The sequence below is a fragment of the Carcharodon carcharias genome, chromosome 8 (genome assembly GCF_017639515.1).
Source record: "Carcharodon carcharias isolate sCarCar2 chromosome 8, sCarCar2.pri, whole genome shotgun sequence".
Lineage (NCBI taxonomy): Eukaryota > Metazoa > Chordata > Chondrichthyes > Lamniformes > Lamnidae > Carcharodon > Carcharodon carcharias.
The window spans coordinates 21,920,027-21,941,275 of NC_054474.1; the positions used below are offsets into that span (position 1 = coordinate 21,920,027).

The 21,249-nt window shown below is 44.3% G+C and overlaps 1 protein-coding gene across 1 annotated transcript in view; it reads left to right on the top strand.

Annotated features, from left to right (window-relative positions):
• Nucleotides 1-900: 900 nt before the first annotated feature.
• Nucleotides 901-21,249, top strand: part of LOC121281414 (cationic amino acid transporter 2-like) — a 47,528-nt gene continuing 27,179 nt past the window's right edge. Inside the window, exons 1-3 of the mRNA XM_041194357.1 lie at nucleotides 901-958; nucleotides 4,717-5,093; nucleotides 15,288-15,443. Of these exons, the coding sequence (XP_041050291.1) occupies nucleotides 948-958; nucleotides 4,717-5,093; nucleotides 15,288-15,443 (544 nt within the window). The 5' untranslated portion in view covers nucleotides 901-947. The remainder of the gene's footprint in view (nucleotides 959-4,716; nucleotides 5,094-15,287; nucleotides 15,444-21,249) is intronic.

Here is a 21,249-nt window from a genome sequence, read left to right on the forward strand (position 1 = left end):
TTTTTGTTGTAAATGTTAGATATAGGTAAATGTGCATGCATATCAAACTACTAAAGAGAGAGGATGATTAGTTGACTGATATATGGGCATGTGTGCCACATACAAGCGCTTACATATGTCAAACCTACAGAATGCACTTGTGTCTGGGCCCCATTTCTAGGGACAGCAGCAGCTGGCAAAGGACAGCTCTGTGTCTCAAAGCTGAAAATAGGTTTATTTGTTCCTAAATATACATTTCAAAGTACAGCCTCTTGTAAAAGTTTTCCAATTACAATCAGCTGGAAATTTGTAGCTTCAGAAAAGAGATTTTTGACGGAAGTTTTTAATTGTGTTTGTCATGGGAGGGGTGATATCTATTCAGTGGCCTGAATTTTTCAGGCGGCAGGTGGACTCAGCAGGAGCAGGCGGGGGCAGTCATGGAGCCGATTGCTGCCTGCGATCAGCTCTGCATCGTCATTTTACATGGTCAGGCCAATTAAGGCCCGCCCAGCGTAAGACATGAGCCATAGCGCTCAGCGCTCCCTGTGCAGGTAGGGGGAGGGGGTGAGAATCAGGACGCGGAGCTGCCTCAGGGAGATTGCATCACTACTGAAATTATTAAATAAATGGTTTAAAAATGTAATTAAACACGCCCCTCTCATGTAATTGTGTCACATGAGATGGGTCATATTTTTTATATTTTGGAAGATTTTTTATTTAATTAATAAAGGCTTTAGGAAACCTCATCCCGCTAAAAAATGCGAAGATTGGACAGGCAACGTTAACAATTCCCTTAATCACTTCCTTAATGGCCTTAATAATTTATGTTCGGCCGGAGTGCAGCCGATTCCAGGGTGCGCCTGCCGATCTGGAACTTACCAGCATCACTACATAGGAGCTGAGGAAAGGTATCAGCCGAGGAGTTTGATAGAAAAGGATCTGAATGGAACGATTGTCAATGGAATTCAATGCAAAGAGAGTCAGTACACAAGGAGCCAGAAAAGGAGCGTTGTGTTTACAACCTCATTTTCAGTGAGAGATGAGCTCTTAAGGGAATTGTGGAAGCAATGTTAAATGATAACAAAAATATGTGTGGCATGCAAATCGAAATGATGCATGAAAATGGCAGGCCGCTGAAAGAATAGCAGTGTGCTAACAGAGCTTATGGCATTACTAGTTTTGCCTGTGGTTTGAAATACCCCAACAGTGACCTTTCTATGCATATGAACGTAGAGATACAATTATACACATTTTTGTAATCCTCCGAGTGAACCCGGGATTTATCACCAATTTGTTTTTACTTTGTGGTCCTTGCTTGATAAGACTTGCGACAGCCAATACAGGATGTTAAGCTGCCTGAGACAGGGCCTTAGTCTCATATGACATAAAATCCAGGATTTGGTGCTAAAAGGGTAATATTAAAGATTGTATTTTTGAATAAAAAGAAAAGCTGATAGACCAATAGCTGGATTTCTTACAACATTGATACAATGGGTTTGATTTTACAGTCCCTCCACTGGGCATGTTTTCGACAGGGGTGTTGGGGGGCATGTAGACCACCACCTTCCTGCTCACCCCTGACCCAGTCCTCATAATACGATGGATGGGGGCCGAAATTGGCAACGTGCCCGCCATTTTGAAAAACATCATTAACTGGCTATTGAGCTTCTTAACAAGCCAATTGACCTGAATATTATACTGTCCACACCATAGTGCGGTCAGAGTAGGCAGGTGGGCAAGAATTGGGGCGAAAAAGCTGGAAAGTGGTGCTTCTTTTGAGGGGTGCCCTTTGCGCATCGTTGGAACACCCAGCCCCCCTCAGGATGATACCCCCACTTCGTACCTCCCTGCCTGGCCTCCAAAGTCCATTCCTCCCATCCCCTGACCCCCATCCATAGGATTTACCTTAGTCCGGGACCATTGCTCTTCTCACGGGAGCTTGCTCGCAGTCCCAGCAGCACCCACTACTAAGTTAGCTAGAGTTCCCACCCAATCAGATTGGCCAGCAGCTCTCAGGGTGGGGCTTCCTCCCACTGTGGGTGGATGTCCCACTCTTTGCTTGTTTAAAAAAAAAGGCGATAGATGACTTGGAAATATATTACTGTTCCTTCACTGTCGCTGGGTCAAAATCCTGGAACTCCCTCCCTAACAGCGCTATGGGTGTACTGCATTGTTTCAAGAAGGCAGCTCACCACCATCTTCTCAAGGGCAATTAGGGATGGGCAACAAATGCTGACCTAGATGGTGAAGCCCACATCCCTTGAATGAATTAAAAAAAAGGCCGCTGGCAGTGTGTTATCGCTACGGGGGCGGCTTGAAACTGACCTTTGTAATGGGTGGGCAAGCCACCACATCCCCTCCCACCCCACCCCCAATCCCAACCTGCTTTAAAATTCAGCTTCAATTTACACATTCATCCAGTCATCCATCTTCAGATTGAACACTTAGACAGTAAACAAGATAAATAACCTTGGTAGATTAATAGGAGTGCATTTGTGTGTGACAGGTTTGCATATAAATTGTGCCAGTCTTGTCTCAGTAATAGCACCGTTGACCTCAAATCAGAAGGCTGTGGCTTCAAGAGACCCCAAAGACTTGAGCACATGATCCAGGTTGACACCTCAGTGCACCTACTAAGGGAAATGTTGCATTATCGGTCTTTCAGATAAGATGCTAAACTGAGGTCCCATCTGCTTACCCTTCTGCTATTATCACATTCTGCTTTCTTACCTTAATGCCACAATCAACACCTTTTTTAGCCCTTATCACTACCATTCACACTCCCTTTGTCCTTTTATTCAAAACATCTTTGTCAATCTTTCCTTGGTCCCCACCTATCACTGGCTTTCTATCCAGCTTCACCTGCTCCACCCCCCTTAAACTGTATAAATTTCATCACATTTCTACTTCTCTCCAGCTCTGAAGAAGAGCCATATGGACTCGAAATGTTAACTCTGTTTCTCTCTCAACAGGTGCTGCTAGACCTGAGTTTTTCCCGCATTTTCTGTTTTTGTTTCAGTTTTCCCAGCATCTGCAGTTTTTCGCTTTTATCCCATCTGCCCTCTTGGGTGGATGTAAATGATCCAATGATTCACTTACAGTAAGAGCAAGAGCATTCTCCTGGTGCCCTGACCAACATCAAAACCTCAACCGACATTACTAAAACAGCTTCCAGCTATTCTTTTATTGCTGTTTATGGGGCGTTGCAGTGTGGAATTTGGCTGCTACATCAGAAGAATAAATTGGTTGTGAAACACTTTGGGATATCAAGAGGTCATAAAAGACATTTTCTCTTTGTAACACAGTTTCAGCATAATGAACTTCTACATATAATAGACGGAACTTTGGTGTGCACAATGTATTATTGACCATTTGAGTGTATCAGGACCTTATGACAAACTTACACATTTCAGTGCTAAAATTCCAAAATTAGTAAAACACTAGACTATCTAAAGCTATAGCTTGATTTAAATAGTGAAATTTCCTTTCTTTCAGCTCTTTACACAAGTTTCAAATAATAAAGCAGACATGAAAATCAAATAGAGACCATCCCTTTACATTCAAGTCTATTTCTCAATGTAGGCTTTGAGGATTCCTGTGGGCAGAATTTTGAGGGTGTTGGACAGGCCTGGGAGCGGCTGGGAAATGGCCGGCCACCCGCGATCGGCCCCCGGCCGCGATTTCACGCCGGCTGGCCAATTAACGGCCGGCCAGCATGAAACACGCGCTTGAGAACCTCAGCGCTGCCGGGGTGGGGGCAGGTGGAGTGCGAGTGCAAAAGCCTGCTCACTGAAAGCTCCCTGAAGGCCTCAGGGAGCTGAACAATTTTAAAATCAAAAACAAAGATTTTTAAAATCTGAAATAAATGTCCCGACATGGGACTCCCTCACAATAACATCAGCAGAATAAAAATTCTGCCCAAAAGTTTATATTTATTTTTCTGTTAATTGTGGAAACCTCATCCAGCCCATGGATGAGGTTTGCAAAAGAGCAAAAGGCCACCTGGCCTATTCGCCTGCCTGCCAACCATAAGGTTGGACGGGCAGTGAAAACTAGGTTTAAATTAATTGATTAAGGGCCTTAATAGGCCTCTTAATTGTTGGCAGGCATACTGCCGACTCTCGCGCATGCCTGACCACTGAAATATCATGCGAGTGCGCGATGACACTGGGACGCTCGCCCCATGTCATCGCACACTATTTTACGCCCAATCGGATCGGGCATGCGCCTGACTGAGGGACGTAAAATCCTGCCCTATGCGATTTTATATTCGTCAAAAAATCCAATGCACAAGGCCCTCGACCTATGATACTACGACGTGCCAACATACAAACATCCAGAATGCTTTAAATCTTCTCTTTTCCTATTTTCACAGAGGCGTTAACTAATTTAAAATAAATAAGTTAAAATAGTAGCAGGAGGAATTTCAGATTAACGTGCCAGGCATTTATACTCTCTGACTCAATGTCACAAATTCAAAGGCAAAGGGTAAGATCAACATTTTGTAACAATTAAAGCATTGTGGAGCAGTGAAAGAAGTTCTGACATCTCATAATTGGCCAAGGCAGCTGTGATTAAATGACTCAATGGCAAAAAATGCAACTGTTTTCTGATATTTCAATATCTTTAAAGCTAAATCAAATATGTTGTAATCTCAGAGTTGTCAAAAAGTAACTAACTGTGCATTAGTTTTTACTTGTTTCATAATTCTTCTGTTCTGTGTTGTTTTCTCACCAGGATGATTTCCTGTGGTCCGCTCCAATCGTTTGCCCAATGTCTTATTCGGAGAAAAATAGTGACAGCGGATAGCATTCAAGAGACCAATCTCTGTCGCTGTTTATCGACCATTGACCTCATTGCTCTGGGTGTTGGCAGCACTCTGGGTGCTGGTGTATATGTGTTGGCTGGAGAAGTTGCCAGAGCAGAGTCTGGGCCCAGCATTGTAATCTCTTTCCTAATTGCTGCACTTGCATCAGTGTTGGCAGGACTATGTTATGCAGAGTTTGGTGCAAGAGTACCAAAGACTGGATCGGCTTATCTCTACAGCTACGTAACCATTGGAGAATTTTTGGCTTTCATTACTGGTTGGAATTTAATTCTCTCATATGTCATTGGCAAGTATCTGCCTAATATCCTCTTGTTCTTACCATTGTAGCAATATGGTACCTTAACTATTAATGTAATGAAACAAAGTCAATGGAATTTTTGTTGGTTGTTCTATAAGTAGAGTGTTGGAGTGTCAACTCAGTAAACCATTGCCTTGATTGACAGCCTTGAGTGATGAATGGACTTTTCAGCTCTTGGTGGAGAGATTTCATTAGTTCTTTGAAGTTTGGTGGATGGAGCTGTGTATATTTAGAGTGAGGACAAATAACAGGTTCAATGTCATCCATATAAGGATGCCCCTTGTTCTCTAACTAACAGGACGTGTCTACAATAGGATTGTGCCTGGCATTGACTGACAACATGAAAAATGAGTATGACCCTGTTCCCAACTGTCCAGATTCTTTGTCAGAGTTCACAATAGCGATTAGATCCCTGGTTATTATACCCCTGTCTCGGGTTGTCAGGGATAATTATATTCCCATTTACTGCCATCTCAACTGATGATCTTACTATGCATTTTATTGGTAATAATAGATGTGTGGAAATTGGATTTCAATGTGTTAATCGCATTTTCATCACAAATATCACTTCCAAGGCTTTCGCTGATAAATCAGTAAGTTTATCCAGTCAGTAATTGAGCCATAATGACTTGAAGGGTCCCAGGATCCATTAGCTGATCTCAATGAGGATAGCAGTAAAGGGTTCAACAGCTCTGGATTATTGGAGGAGAAAATTAGCCAGAATATCTGCTCTCAGAATCCTTTGCTGCACGTGTGGAATGGTAGACACTGGGGAAGGACAGGACTTTGCTCAGAAATGTTAAGTAGTCACTGTCAAAATTATGGGCAGGATTTTCCCCCATTTGGGGCAAAATTAAAGGGCGGACACGCACAGGCATGCTTCCAATTGGCGCTTCCTGTGTTGGTGGGGGAGGAATCCCAAAATCGAAAGTGCGCTCTTTCGCACATGTGCACGAAAGAGCGCATTCATCTCCCTGAGGCTAAGTGCAGGCTCAGGAGATCGACTGTCACATGAGTTGGGACATGTCCATAATTTCTACAAAAACTTTATTAAAATTTTTTAAAACCTACATGAAACCTCATCCTGCCCATGAATGAGGTTTCGTGCTTTTTCTAATTCCCGCCGATGCTCCTGGCTGACCCATCAACTTTAAGGTTGGACGGGCAGGTCCACTAATTACTTTAATGATCCTGTCAATGGCCTCAATTGGCCATTGACAGGTCGGCAGATGTGCAGCTGATTTTGCTGCGCCCCTGCCTTCCTGAAAATTTAAATGGGGCAGGATGACGTCGGGAGTTTCGCCCCACGTCACCATGCGTCATTTCACGTGTCAGCGAGCAGGCCCTGCCCCCTGCTCGCTGACGGGGAAATCCTTCCCTATAGAATTTATATTGAAATTACAACATGGGGACAGATCAATCAGCACAGTGAGTCTGTATTGAGGTATATCCCCCACTTGAGCATTTGTCCTAATCCCATGGACACCACCCCTTCTCCCATGTTCCGTTGTCTTCTTCAACATCTTGTCTAACCTATGTTAGATGTTGACATAGTCTCTTCCTGGAATTTTCAAACCCCCTCGAACAACCCTGGGTCCGGGTTGGCAGGCAGGGCTTGTAAAACTGGCGCCAAAGGCTGCAGCTGATGTTAATGCTGAACAAGCCAGGTCTCAGACTGAAATCCACCTCGTCTGATCACAATCTTTTTTTCATATTGTAGAAACTGGGAGGGAAAGTTACTTTACACAAAATCACAGGGCTCCAGTGACAGCTTTTAAAATTTGAAGAATTAAAAATGTTTGTTAAAAGATAGAGAAAAAAAACTTAAAAGATACAAGATAAAAGTCACACAGTTAGAAAAATCTTTTAAAACCACCCCCAAAATGCTTTATCAAAGGTACACAATAAAACTGTATTTTTGGCAACAGCATTTATAGATGCTTAATCTTAAAATCCAGAAAATATTACCCAATCCAAGAAATTCTACTTTAAACCGAAGTACAATCCACAGCTTCCCAGAACAACTCCACGCTGACGTGGTTTTCCCAAAGGAAGATTTGAAACTAAAGGCAGTATTTTCCACACCTGCCGGCCACCAGGATCTTCCAGTCCCGCTGCAGGTCAATGGACTTCTGGCTGGGACACCGCCTCGCCTGTGGCGGGTCTGGAAAGTCCTGACATAATTGTTTCTCAGGTCAAATATTTTCCTGGCCCAGAACTTGAGATGCTTTTCTTCGAGTAAAAGGCTGTCACAGCTTTTCCAGCACAGTCCACGCACGCAGGAATAGGCCTTCAGTGGGACTCCCTACACCCCACCTCCCCCACACACACAGCAACTCACTACAGCTGAAGTCGTGTTGTCATAAATACCCTTTTCACTCCTTTCGCCTCAGTCCTCCATTGTCTTCAAATATCTCTTTTTGAAAACTCAGTTTTCCAAATACTAAAACCTTTCATGTTTCTGTTTCACCACTACTTTTGGGTCAATAAAGTTTTAAAATGCCTGCTCCTGTTTACTCATGGATCTTCTGTAAGTTACAAATGATCCTTTGTACCTTTGAAACTCCTTTGAAATGCAATAGCTTCACATCAATTTCAACAATTAAGCCCAAATACAAATTTCAAATCAACTCTGTTTATCTTAAGATAACAGTCACCATTAAGCTTCATTACAAAATTCAAGAAGATAACACCTCCACTCCTTTATCCCTTAATTTCTACAGACAGTCTGGCTCCAACAACCTCATATTTGACTAACCCTGGACACACACAGACATATGCATAATATATGCATAAACACAAAAATATGAAAACTGTACACATTTGTTCACGCTCACCACCTATCCACCTCTACTGGGATTTTATTGCCAGCAGGGGAGGAGGAGTTAATGGCCACTTAAGGGCTTCCTTCCGCTGCCAAAGGGATTTTACCCACAGCAGGAGGTATCTACACCATAACAGCTCATGACCTTTTTATGGGCTGGGAGGGGAGGAAGGATCCCTCCTGTTCGGGCATCCTGCTCGACAAAGGCCCGCCACAAGATACTTTCCCATCTGCGTTCCCTTAGCCTTGATGAACTTGGCTCCATGTCCATTTCCCTTCCAGGGCCTGCAGTCTGGCCCCAGTGAAACCCTGAGCTTACCTTTAAGTCTGGGTCCATGGCATCTTTTCTTCACGGACCTTCCGTAGTCACAGCAGTGTCCACAGCTCCCAGTGGAACTGCTAGGACTGAAGAGCTCTGGCCAATCATATGGGTGTGGAAGTCCTGCCTTGAGTCAATTAGCAGCCTGACAGCCATAAAATGGCCACTGGGTGACCTGGCCAAGCAGAGGAGGGCGTGTCCCAAACATTTCAGCTTGGGGATGGATGGGGGGGTGGTGAGGGAGGCAAAATTCACCACTGCCATGTAAAATTCCTGCCTCTGTTTCAACAACTAAGTCTGGCAAAGAATTCCATAAGATCACAATCATTTATATAAAAATGATTCTCCAGTTGTCTGCCCTAAATGTCTTACATTTAATCTAATCTCTATGTCCCCCTCGTTCTAGACTCAGCAACCACTGGGAACTACTTTTATTTGCCCTGTCACATTGCTTCATAATTTTAAGGGAGCATCATAGTACATCTGCATGTAAATACTCTGTGGCCTTAACATAAGAACATAAGAAATAGGAGCAGGAGTGGACCATTCAGCCCCTCAAGGCTATTACACCATTCACTGGCTGTGACAGATCTGATCTTGGCCTCAATTCCATTTTCCTGCCAGTTCCCTGTAACCCTTGACTCCTCTGCAGTTCAAAAATCATTCCATCTCAGTCTTAAAGATTTTCAATGACTCTACAGCTCTTTGGGATGGAAAAACTAAAGATTAATTACCCCTAAGAGAAGAACCACAGAATCTTAACAGCACAGAAGGAGACCATTTGACCAATCGTGTCTACACCGGCTCTCCAAATGAGCATTATGTCCTAGTGCTGTTGCCCTGACTTTCCCCCATACCTCTGCAGCTTGCTTCTATTCAAGTAATCAACTAATGCCCTCTTGAATGCTTCGATTGAGCCTGCCTCCAACGCTCTTCCAGGCAGTGCATTCCAGACCTGAACAACTTGTTGTGTGAAAAAGAAATTCCTCTTAATCTCTATCTCAGATGAGCAACCCCCTATTTTTAGTTTTATATTTTCCAACGAGGGGAAACATACTCTCGGCAACCCTCTGAAATGGCCTTAGCAAGCCACTCAGTTGTAACAAATCACCACAAAGTCACAAAAAAGGGATGAAACCGGATGGACCACCCGGCATCGACCTAGGCACAGGAAACGACAATGCCAATCTCAGCCCTGTCAACCCTATAAAGTCGTGTTTACCAACATCTAGGGGCTAGTACCAAAATTGGGGGAGCTTTCTCACAGACTAGTCAAGCAACAGCCTGACATAGTCATCCTCAAGGAATCATACCTTACAGGCAATGTCCCAGACTCCTCCATCCCAATCCCTGGGTATGCCTTGTCCTGCCAGTAGGACAGACCCAGCAGAGGTGGCGGCACAGTGGTATACAGTCAGGAGGGAGTTGCCCTGGGATTCCTCAACATCGAGTCCAGACCCCATGAAGTCTCTCGACATCAGGTCAAACATGGGCAAGGAAACCTCCTGCTGACCATCGTGTACTGGCTCCCCCACCACCCCCCCCGGCAGCTGATGAATCAATGATCCTCCATGTTGAATACCACTGAGGGTGGCAAGGGTGCAGAATGTACTCTGGGTGGGAGACTTCAATATCCACCAAGAGTGGACTCAGTAGCACCACTACTGACTGAGCTGGCTGAGTCCTAAATAACATAGCTGCTAGACTCAGTCTGTGGCAGGTGGTGAGGGAACCAACAAGGGGGAAAAACATACTTGACCTCATCCTCACCAACCTGCCTGCTGCAGAAGAATCTGCCCATGACAGTATCGGTAGGAGTGACCACCACACAGTCGTGCCTTCACATTGAGGATACCCTTCATCGTGTTGTGTGGCACGACCACCATGCTAAATGAGATAGATTTCAAACAGATCTAACAACTCAAGACTTGGCATCCATGAGTCACTGTGGGCCATCAGCAGCAGCAGAATTGTACTCCAACACAATCTGTAACCTCATGGCCCAACATACCCCCCACTCTACCATTACCATTAAGCCAGGGGATCAACCCTGGTTCAATGAAGAGTGCAGGAGGGCATGCCAGGAGCAGCATCAGGAATACCTAAAAATTAGGTGTCAACCTGGTGAAACTATAACACAAGACTACTTGCATGCCAAACAGCATAAGCAGTGAGTGATAGACAGGGCTAAGCGATCCCGCCAGCAATGGATCAGATCTAAGCTTTGCAGTCCTGTCACATCCAGTCGTGAATGGTGGTGGACAATTAAACAACTCACTGGCGGAGGAGGCTCCACAAATATCCCCATCCTCAATGATGGAGGGGCCCAGCACATCAGTGCAAAAGATAAGGCTGAAGCATTTGCTACAATCTTCTGCCAGAAATGCTGAGTGGATGATCCATCTCAGCCTCCTCCAGAGGTCCCCAGCAGATGCCAATCTTCAGCCAATTCGATTCACTCCATGTGATATCAAGAAACAGCTGAAGGCACTGGATACCGCAAAGGCTATGGGCCCTGACAATATCCAGCAATGGTACTGACTTGTGCTCTTGAACTTGCCGCGTCCCTAACCAAGCTGTTCCAATACAACACTGGCATCTACCTGGCTATGTGAAAAATTGCCCAGGTATATCCTGTACATAAAAAGCAGGACAAATCCAACCCGGCCATTTACCGCCCCATCAGTCTACTCTCCATCATCCGTAATGGAAGGGGTCATCAACAGTGCTATCAAGTGACACTTGCTTTGGAATAACCTGCTCACTGACGCCCAGTTTGGGTTCCGCCAGGGCCAGTCAGCTCCTGACCTCAATGCAGCCTTGGTTCAAACAGGGACAAAAGAGCTGAACTCCTGAGATGAGGTGAAAGTGACTGTCCTTGACATCAAGGCAGCATTTGACCAAGTGTGGCATCAAGGAGCCCTAGCAAAACTGGAGTCAATGGGAATCGGGGGAAAACTCTCCTCAGATTGGAGTCATACTTAGCACAAAGGAAGATGGTTGTGGTTGTTGGAGGTCAGTCATCTCAGTTCCAGGACATCCCTGCAGGAGTTCCTCAGGGTAGTATCCTTGGCCCAACCATCTTCAGCTGCTTCATCAATGACCTTCTTTCCATCATAAGGTCAGAAGTGGGGATGTTCGCCGATGATTGCACAATGTTCAGCACCATTCATGACCTGTTAGATGCTGAAGTAGTCCATGTTCAAATGCAGCAAGACCTGGACAATATCCAGGCTTGGGCTGACAAGTGGCAAGTAACATTCGCGCCACACAAGTGTCAGGCAATGACCATCTCCAACAAGACAGAATCCAACCATCGCCCTTGACGTTTAATAGCATTACCATCACTGAAATCCCAACTATCAACATCCTGGAGGTTACCATTGACCAGAAACTGAACAGGACTAGCCATATAAATACTGTGGCTACAAGAACAGGTCAGAGGCTAGGAATCATGCGACAGGTAACTCACCTCTTGACTCCCCAAAGCCTATCCACCATCTACAAGGCACAAGTCAGGAGTGTGATGGAATATTCCCCACTTGCCTGGATGAGTGCAGTACAGCTTCCTCAACACTCAAGAAGCTTGATACCATCCAGGACAAAGCAGCCTGCTTGATTGGCACCAGATTCACAAATATTCACTCCCTCTATCACCAACACACTGTAGCAGCAGTGTGTACCATCTACAAGTTGCACTGCAGGAATTCACCAGGACTCCTTCGACAGCACACTCCAAACCCACGACTACTACCATCTAGAAGGACAAGGGCAGCAGAGAGATGAGAGCACCACCACCTGGAAGTTCCTCTCCCAAGTCACTCATCATCCTCACTTGGAAATATATCGCTTTTTCTTCACTGTCGCTAGGTCAAAAGCCTGGAACTCCCTTCCTAACAGCACGGTGGGTGTACCTACACCACATGGACTGCAGTGGTTCAAGAAGGCAGCTCACCGCCACCTTCTCAAGGACAACTAGGGATGGGCAATAAATGCTGGCCCAGCCAACAAAGCCCACATCCCATGAATTAATTAAAAATCCCTCAGATTCATATTTTTCAATAATATCACTATTCATTCTCCCAAGCTCCAATAAATATAGGCCCAACCTGCTCAACCTTTTTCTCATAAGACAACCCCTTCATCCCAGGAATCAATCTAGTGAATCTTCCTTGAACTGCCTCCAATGCAAGTATACCCTTCCTCAAATAAGGAGACCGATACCATACACAGTACCCTAGATGTGATCTCACTAATGCTCTGTACAGTGGTAGCGAAATTTCCCTATTGTTATACTCCAACCCCTTGCAATAAAGATCAGCGTTCCATTTTCCTTCCTTGCTGTATCTGCATGCTAACTTTTTGTGTTTCATGCACATAGACACCTGGATCCCTCTGTACAGTGGCATCCTCTATTTCCCTCCATTTAAATAATATTTTTGCTTTTCCATTCTTTCCATCAAAGAGGACAACCTTACATTTTACTGCCGTATACTCTATTTGCCATATTTTAGCCACTCACTTAACCTATCTATGTCCTTTTGCAGGCTCTTCGGGCTGAATTTACCAGTCCTTTGTGAGGTGGGAAGGCTGGCAAAATGGCACAGGGAGGCATTGAGCGGTGGGTGCCTAATGTCCTCTCAATGCCAAGTCATTTTGCCAATGGTGGGAAAGGTAGAAGATGGGCTGCCCACAAGGAGCCCAATTGAGACACTTAAGTGGCCAAGTAAGGGCCAGTTCATGCCTCTAGGATAATCTTTCCACGTTGAGAGGGTCTGTTGATGTGTGGGGAGACCACCAGGTGAACCCTGGGGACCTTCCAGCAGGTTCTGGATGGGGCCCCTCCTTTTCAGGCAGAGAGTTGCCCCCAGCAATCCCAGCAGCAATGCCCCCTCACCAGGGCTCTCTGCCTGGATTTGGCACCCCAGATCCCACTTGCTTGCCTTCAAGGACACACACTCATTGGTGCACTCTCAACCACCATGTGCAGCTCCAGCAATGGCCACCAATAGCAGTGGCGCTACTGAGGCTGCTGAGCTTCCAGCCCTGATTGATGACAGCTCCTGGGACAAGCCATCAAAATGCCCCCCAGGCCTTCCCACAAACTGAAGTGGGGTTGCCCCACCTAACCCACTTTCAGCCCCATAGTGGAACTTCTGCAGCCTCCACAAAATTCTGGCCTTTGTGTCCTCCTCACAACTTCCTTTCCTACCTATCTTTGTATCACAGAAAATTTGTTTACAATGCACTCGGACCTTTCGTCCAAGTCTTAATACAGACTAAATAGTTCAGGCCCCAGCTCTGATCCCTGTGGCACTCCACTAGTTACAGTTTGCCAGCTTGAAAATGACCCATTTATCCCGACAAAAACAGAATTACTTGGAAAAACTCAGCAGGTCTGGCAGTATCGGTGGAGAAGAAAAGAGTTGATGTTTCGAGTCCTCATGACCCTTCAGCAGAACTGGGTGAATCCAAGGAGAGGGGTGAAATATAAGCTGGTTTAGGGTGGGGGGTTGGTGTTGGGTGGGGGGAGAGAAGTGGAGGGGGGGTGGTATGGTTGTAGGAACAAGCAAGCAGTGATAGAGCAGATCATCAAAAGATGTCACAGACAAAGGAACAAAATAACACAGAGGTGTTGAAGTTGGTGATATTATCTAAACAAATGTGCTAATTAAGAATGGATGGTAGGGCATTCAAGGTATAGCTCTAGTGGGGGTGGGGGGGGGCATAAAAGATTTAAAAATAATGGAAATAGGTGGGAAAAGAAAAATCTATATAAATTATTGGAAAAAAAACAAAAGGAAGGGGGAAGAAACAGAAAGGGGGTGGGGATGGAGGAGGGAGCTCAAGACCTAAAGTTGTTGAATTCATTTATCCTGACTCTGTTTCCTGTTAGTTAGCCAATCCTCTATCCATGCTAATATATTACTCCCAACATCATGGGCTCCTATCTTTTATGTGACCTTTTATGTAACCTTTATGTGACACTTATCAAATACTTTTTGGAAATCCAAAGACACTGCATCTACCGTTTCCTCCTTATCCACTCTGTTTGTTACATCCTCAAAGAACTCAAATAAATTTAACAAACACAATTTCCCTTTTATAGCCTGATTATGTCTTGACTTTCTAAATGTCCTGCTATTACTTCCTTAATAATGGCTTTCCAGCATGGACAAATATCAGTCTAACAGCCCTACAGTTTCTTGCTTTCTGGCTCCCTCCTTTTTGGAAGAGGGCCGTTATATTTGGTGGTTTTCTAATCTGCAGGGAATTTTGGAAGGTTACAATTAATGCATCCACTATCTCCACAGCCACTCTATTAAGACTCTAGGATGCAGGCCCTCAGGCCCAGAGGACATGTCAGCCTTTAGTCACATTCGTTTGCCTGGTACATTTTTTAACAACCTTCCTATACAATAGAACCAAAGCTGCATTTAGTCCTTTAGCTGTGATCTTACTCAGGTACTATTATATCTTAGCTTTTATGTCCACTATTCCAGGGTTAAAAATGAATGGTCATTTTGATAAGGTAACAAGTTTGACAGTACGAGGGAAACATACACCTTCAAGTGTCAATAACGTTTCCCTGTTGTCGTTGGTTGTGAATCAGGCATATGTTGTGAGAATTTTAAATAGGTTTCAAGTGAGAATACAGTAAGTACAGTTAAAGAAAAAGTTTAATCTTATTGTGTGACCTTTTAAAACAGAAGATTGCCTCAAAGTGCTACAACAGGTCAAAGGAACTAAATAGTTGTTAATAAACTTGAGACCAATTAATATTAGTGGGGAAATCCGACAGAGATAAGTTTACCTTTGGGTGATAGTGTGTCATGGTCCAGCCGCCTGTTATACACAACTTCTGGACTTTATTCCAATTGACTTCAATGGGAGCGAAAGTCAGGCAGGATGTATAATGAACAAGCAATCCAATATTGCCCATTTTACTTAACCAGTGAAAGTCAAAATTATCTTCAATTAGTTTCTGCAAAAGTTGTACTTTTACCTGGTCTCCTTTTACCATTTTTTCCCACTTCAGGTACATCTAGTGTGGCCAGAGCATGGAGTGGTACATTTGATGAACTGTTGGGCAAACGCATTGAGAGCTTTCTCAGCAACAGTGTCAAAATGGATGCCCCAGGACTGGCCAAATATCCAGATTTCTTTGCTGTGTGTTTGATAATGTTATTGGCAGGTAACGGTAATTTATAATATCATTAATAAATGAGCAATTTTCTGATCAGTTTCATATTTCTAAAAATACATACAAGTTCTAACATGGAAATAGACCATCTTGACCTAACTAGTTGGTGTCAGAATTTACCCTTTATGCAAACTATTAATCCTAGTCATATTTACCCACACTGTTCCCATGCCCTTTCAATCCTTTTTCCTTCACACATCTACCCAATGTCATCTTCAATGTTGACATTATTTCTACCTCAACCACTAATCTTGGAAGTGAATGGAACAACCTCACAACTCTCTGTGTAAATAAGTTTATTCTGCCCTCTGTTCTAAATCTCTTACATTGAACCTTCTATCTATGGCCCCTCATTCTAGACCCCTCAGTTACTGGAAACAGTCTGCTTCAATCTATCCTTTAATTTTCTCTAGTCAGCTCCCATGTGGTACCTTCTTTCTGTGTGCACTGCAATTCCGTCTACCCCTTAGCCATTAGCTCCCCAATGAATTCTGTGAGGTTTTCCATACTAGCTACTTGTAACTATTTTCTCTTTATTTCAATACATGGTAATTTAATATTAATTGAAACTGTAATTTTCCTTAACACAGATGTTAGGCTAACTGGTCCATGTTCAGATTAGTTGAGCAATTATGCTGGGGAGGGAGGCAATGGTGTAGTGGTATTGTCTAGTAATCCAGAGACCCAAGGTAATGCCCTTGGGTCCTGGGTTTGAATCCTGCTACAGTAGATGGTGAAATTTGAATTCAATAAATATCTCGAATTATAAGTCTAATGATGATCATAAAACCATTGTTATAAAAACCCACCTGGTTCACTGATGCCCTTTAGGGAAGGACTACATGTCCTACATGTGACTCCAGACCCTTGACTCTTAAATGCTCTCTGAACAAGGGCAATTAGGGATGGGCAATAAATGCTGGCCTAGACAGCAACACTCACATCCCAGCTTCAAAAATTACTTATTTAGCCAAGAAATGCTTTGGGAAGTCCTGAGGTTGTGAGAGCGCTCTATAACTGCAAATCCTTACTTTCTTATTAACAATGTTAATGGAAGATCCAGAAAGAATATCCATTCTTTATCCAGAAAATGATCAAAATTTGAAATTCACTACCACATGGAGTAGTTGAGACAAATAGCATAGGTGCATTTAAGAGGTAGCTGGATAAGTAAAAACATAGGAACATGGGAAATAGGAGCAGGAGTAGATCACTCAGCCCTCGAGCCTACTCCGCCATTCAGCTAGATCATGGCTGATCTTCTGCATCAATGCTATTTTCCCGCACTATCCCATATCCCCTGATATCTTTAATATCTTGAAATCTATTGATTTCTGTCATAGAGTCATAGAGGTTTACAGCACAGAAAAAGACCCTTCAGCCTATCAAGTGTGCGTCTGTCAAACAAGAACCTAACTATTCGAATCCCAATCCAGCACTAGGCCCATAGCCTTGTATGCCATGGCATCCCATGTGCACATCCAAATACTTCTTAAATGTTATGAGGGTTTCTGCCTCTACCACCCTTTCAGGCAGTGAGTTCCAGATTCCCACATCCCCTCTAAACCTCCTGCCCTTACCTTAAATCTATCCCCTCTGGTTATTGATTCCTCTACCAAGGGAAATAGTTCATTCCTGTCTTCCCTATCTCTGCCCCTCATAATTTTATTCACTTCAATCATGTCCCCCCCTCAATCTCCTCTGCTCCAGGGAAAATAATCCCAGTCTATCCAATCTCTCCTCATAACTAAAACTCTCCAGCCCAGGCAACCTCCTGGTAAATCTCCTCTGCACTCTCTCTATGCAATCACATCCTTCCTAAAATGCAGATTCCAGAACAGCACGCAATACTCTAGCTGTGGCCTAACCAGCATTTTATCCAGTTCCAGCATAACTTCCCTGCTCTTATATTCTATTCCTCGGCTAATAAAGGTAAATATCCCATATGCCTTCTTAACCACCTTATCTATCTGTCTCACTACCTTAAGGGACCAGTAGACATGAACACCAAGGTCCTTGGTACTTCCCAGGGTTCTACCATTCATTGTGTATCTCAGTGTCTTGTTTGTCCTGCCCAAGTGCATCACTTCACACTTATCTGGATTAAATACCATTTGCCACTTATCAGCTAATCTGACCAGCCCATCTATATCCTTCTGTAATCTAAGGCTATCCTCCTCACTATTTACCACCCCACCAATTTTCGTGACACCCATGAACTTACTGAACAACCCTCCTATGTTTAAGTCTGAATCATTTATATGTACCACAAACAGCAAGGGACCCAACACCGATCCTCATGGAATCCCAATGGGCATCCAGTCACAAAAACAACCCTCGACCATCACCCTCTGCTTCCTGCCACTCAGCCAGTTCTGGATCCAATTTGCCAAATTACCTTGGATCTCATGGGCTCTTATCTTCGTCATCAGTCTCCCACGTGGGACCTTATCAAAAGCCTTGCTGAAGTCCAAGTAGATTACATCAAATGCATTGCCCTCATCTACAGACCTGGTCACCTCTTCGAAAAATTCAATCAAATTGGTCAGACATGACCTCCCCTTAACAAAACCATGCTGACTGTCCTTGAATAATCCCTGCCTCTCCAAGTGTAGATTAATTCTGTCCCTCAGAATTGCTTCCAATAGTTTCCCCACCACTGAGGTTAGACTGACTGGCCTGTAGTTCCCTGGTTTATCCCTTCGTCCCTTCTTGAATAGCGGTACCACATTGGCTGTCCTCCAGTCCTCTGGTGCCTTTCCTGTGGCTAGAGAGGTATTGAAAATTATTGACAGCGCCCCTGCTATCTCCTCCCTTGCCTCACGCAACAGCCTGGGATACATTTCATCCAGGCCTGGAGATTTATCTACTTTTAAGCCTGCCAGACCATTATCTGCCTTTCTATGCTAATTTCTTTAATTATATCACAGTCCTTTTGCCTGATTTCCATACCCACGTCATCCCTCTAACTTGTGAACACCCACACAAAGTATTCATTTAGAACCCTGCCTATGTCTTCCGGCTCCACACACAAATTACCACAGGGGTCCTTAATGGGCCCTAGTCTTTCCCTTGTTATCCTGTTACTCTTAATGTACTTGTAAAATAACTTTGGATTTTCCTTTATTTTACCTGGCAATGTTTTTTCATGTCCCCTTTTTGCTATCCTAATTTCTTTTTTAAGTCAGCCCCTATACATTCTATACTCTAGGGCTTCTGCTGTTTTGAGCCCTCGGTATCTGCCATAAGCCTCCCTTTTTCTCTTTATCCAACCCTGTATATCCCTCAACATCCAGGGTTCCCTGGATTTGTTGGTCCCACCCTTTGTGGGCCCTGTACACTCCCTATTTCCTTCTTGAGCGAGTCCCACTGCTCTGATGCAGATTTACCTAAAAGTAGCTGCTCCCAGTCCACTCTGGCCAAATAATATATGATCTTATTAAAATCGGCCTTGACCCAATTTTGGACTCTGATATCTGGCCCATCCTTGTCATTTTCCATAACAACATTGAGTTATGATCACTATCTGCAAAAAGCTCCCCCACTGATACCTCTACCACTTGCCCAGCTTCATTCCCAAAAATTAAGTCCAGGACCACCCTCTCTCTTGTAGGATCTTTTATGTACTGGCTTAAAAAGCTCTCCTGGATGCATTTTAAGAATTCCGCTCCCTCTAAACCTATCACACTATGACTAACCCAGTTAATGTTGGGGAAGTTGAAACCCCCACTATTACTACACTATTATTTTTACACTTCTCTGAAATTAGCCTACATATCTGCTCTTCTATTTCTCTCTGGCTGTTTGGGGGCCTATAGTACACTCCCAGCAATGTGATTGCTTCCTTTTTTGTTTTTCAGTTCTACCCTTATGGCTTCATTTAAGGACCCTTCTAAGATGTCATCCCTCCTTACTGCTGTAATTGATTCCTTGATCAATATTACGATACCCAGTCCTCTTTTACCCTCTTCCCTGTCTTACATGAAGACCCTATATCCTGGAATTCTGAGCTGCCAATCCTGGCCCTCTCTCAACCATGTCTCTGTGACAGCAATAACATCATACTTCCATGTGTTAATTTGTGCCCTCAGCTTATCTGCCTTATTTGTCAGACTCCTTGCATTAAAATAAATGCCATCCAACCTTGCCAAATTCCCTTGTACCTTAACTGGCCTATAATTTCTATGCTTTTCAGGCTCACTTGCCCTCTCTTCTAATTTTAGCTGTGCATCTCCCCCTGCTGAACCTCCTCTCAGGATCCCACCCCCCTTGCCAAGTTAGTTCAAACCCTCCCCAACAGCACTAGCAAACTTTCCTTCAAGGATGTTGATCCCATTCTGGTTCGGGTGCAACCCATCCACCTTGTACAGGGCCCACCGCCCACAGAAATGGTCCCAATGTCCCAGAAATCTAAAGCCCTCCCTCCTGCACCATCTCTTCAGCCACACATTCATCTGGACTAACTTCCTATTTCTATACTCACTAGTGTGTGGCATCAGAAGTAACCCAGAGATTACTACCTTTGAGGTCCTGTTGTTTAATCTGTTTCCTAGCTCCCTAAATTCTGCTTGCAGGACCTCATCCCTCTTTCTACCTATGTCATTGGTACCAATATATACCACGGTCTCTGTCTGTGTGCCCTCCCCTTTTAGAATACCCTGCAGCTGTTCAGTGACATCCTTGACCCTGGCACCAGAGAGGCAGCATATCGTCCTGGAGTCATGTCTACAGCCGCAGAAACGCCTGTCTGTTCCCCTTACTATCGAGTCTCCTACCACTATTGCTCTTCCCCTCTTTTTCCTCCCCACCCCATATCCTGTGCAGCTGAGCCACTCTCAGTGCCATGAGTGTGGCTGCATTCCCCAGAGGAACCATTACTCTCACCGTTTTCCAACACAGAAAAACGGTTCTTGAGCGAGATGCACCCTGGGGATTTCCTGACTACCTGCCTGACAGCTTTCTTCTAACTGATGGTCACCCATTCCCTCTCTGTCTGCACTTCCGTAAGCAGTGGGGTGATCACATCTAAAAACGTGCTATCCATGAAACTCTCAGCCTTGCGGATGCACCTCAGTGCCTCCAGCTGCTGCTCAAGCTCTGAAACACAGACCTCAAGTAGCTGCAGCTGGTGGCACTTCCTGCACACGTGGTCGGTCAGAGCGCAAGGAGCATCTAGGACTTCTCACATGTTGCAGGTGGTACATAACACGGGACTGAGCTGCCTGCCATGCCTCTAATTGAAAAAAAACCCCTTACTTTAAGTTAAAAACAGTTAAAAAAAAAGTCAAATTATTTGTACTTTAAATAAAAACTAGAACCCTTGCCTTTCCTTAGCTTAATCTATTTTAAATTGGAGAAGAGCTGGAGAATTAAACAGGAGGGAAACATTTACTCATTACTTTCCAATCAGCTCTCACCTTTGTGCTGTTGTCACTTTTTGAAGCTTCCCTTCACTCGCGCTGGTTCTGATCTCTCCACTACTCTCTCGCGCTGTCTTGTGATATCACTCTTGTTATTTTCAACAAGAACTGACTGCAGGACACACTTCCCTGTCTTGAATATACTCAATGACTGAGCTTTCACAGCCCTCTGGAGTGGAGAATTCCAAAGATTCACCTTTGAGTGAAGAAACTCCTCCTCATCTCAGTCCTAAATGACCTGCCCCTTATTCTGAGCCTGTGTCCCCTGGTTTTAGATGTCCCAGGCAGGGGAAACATCCTTTGTGCTTCTAACCTGCCAAGCCCTGTCAGAATTTTATACGCTTCAATGAGATCGCCTCTCATTCTCCTAAAGTACA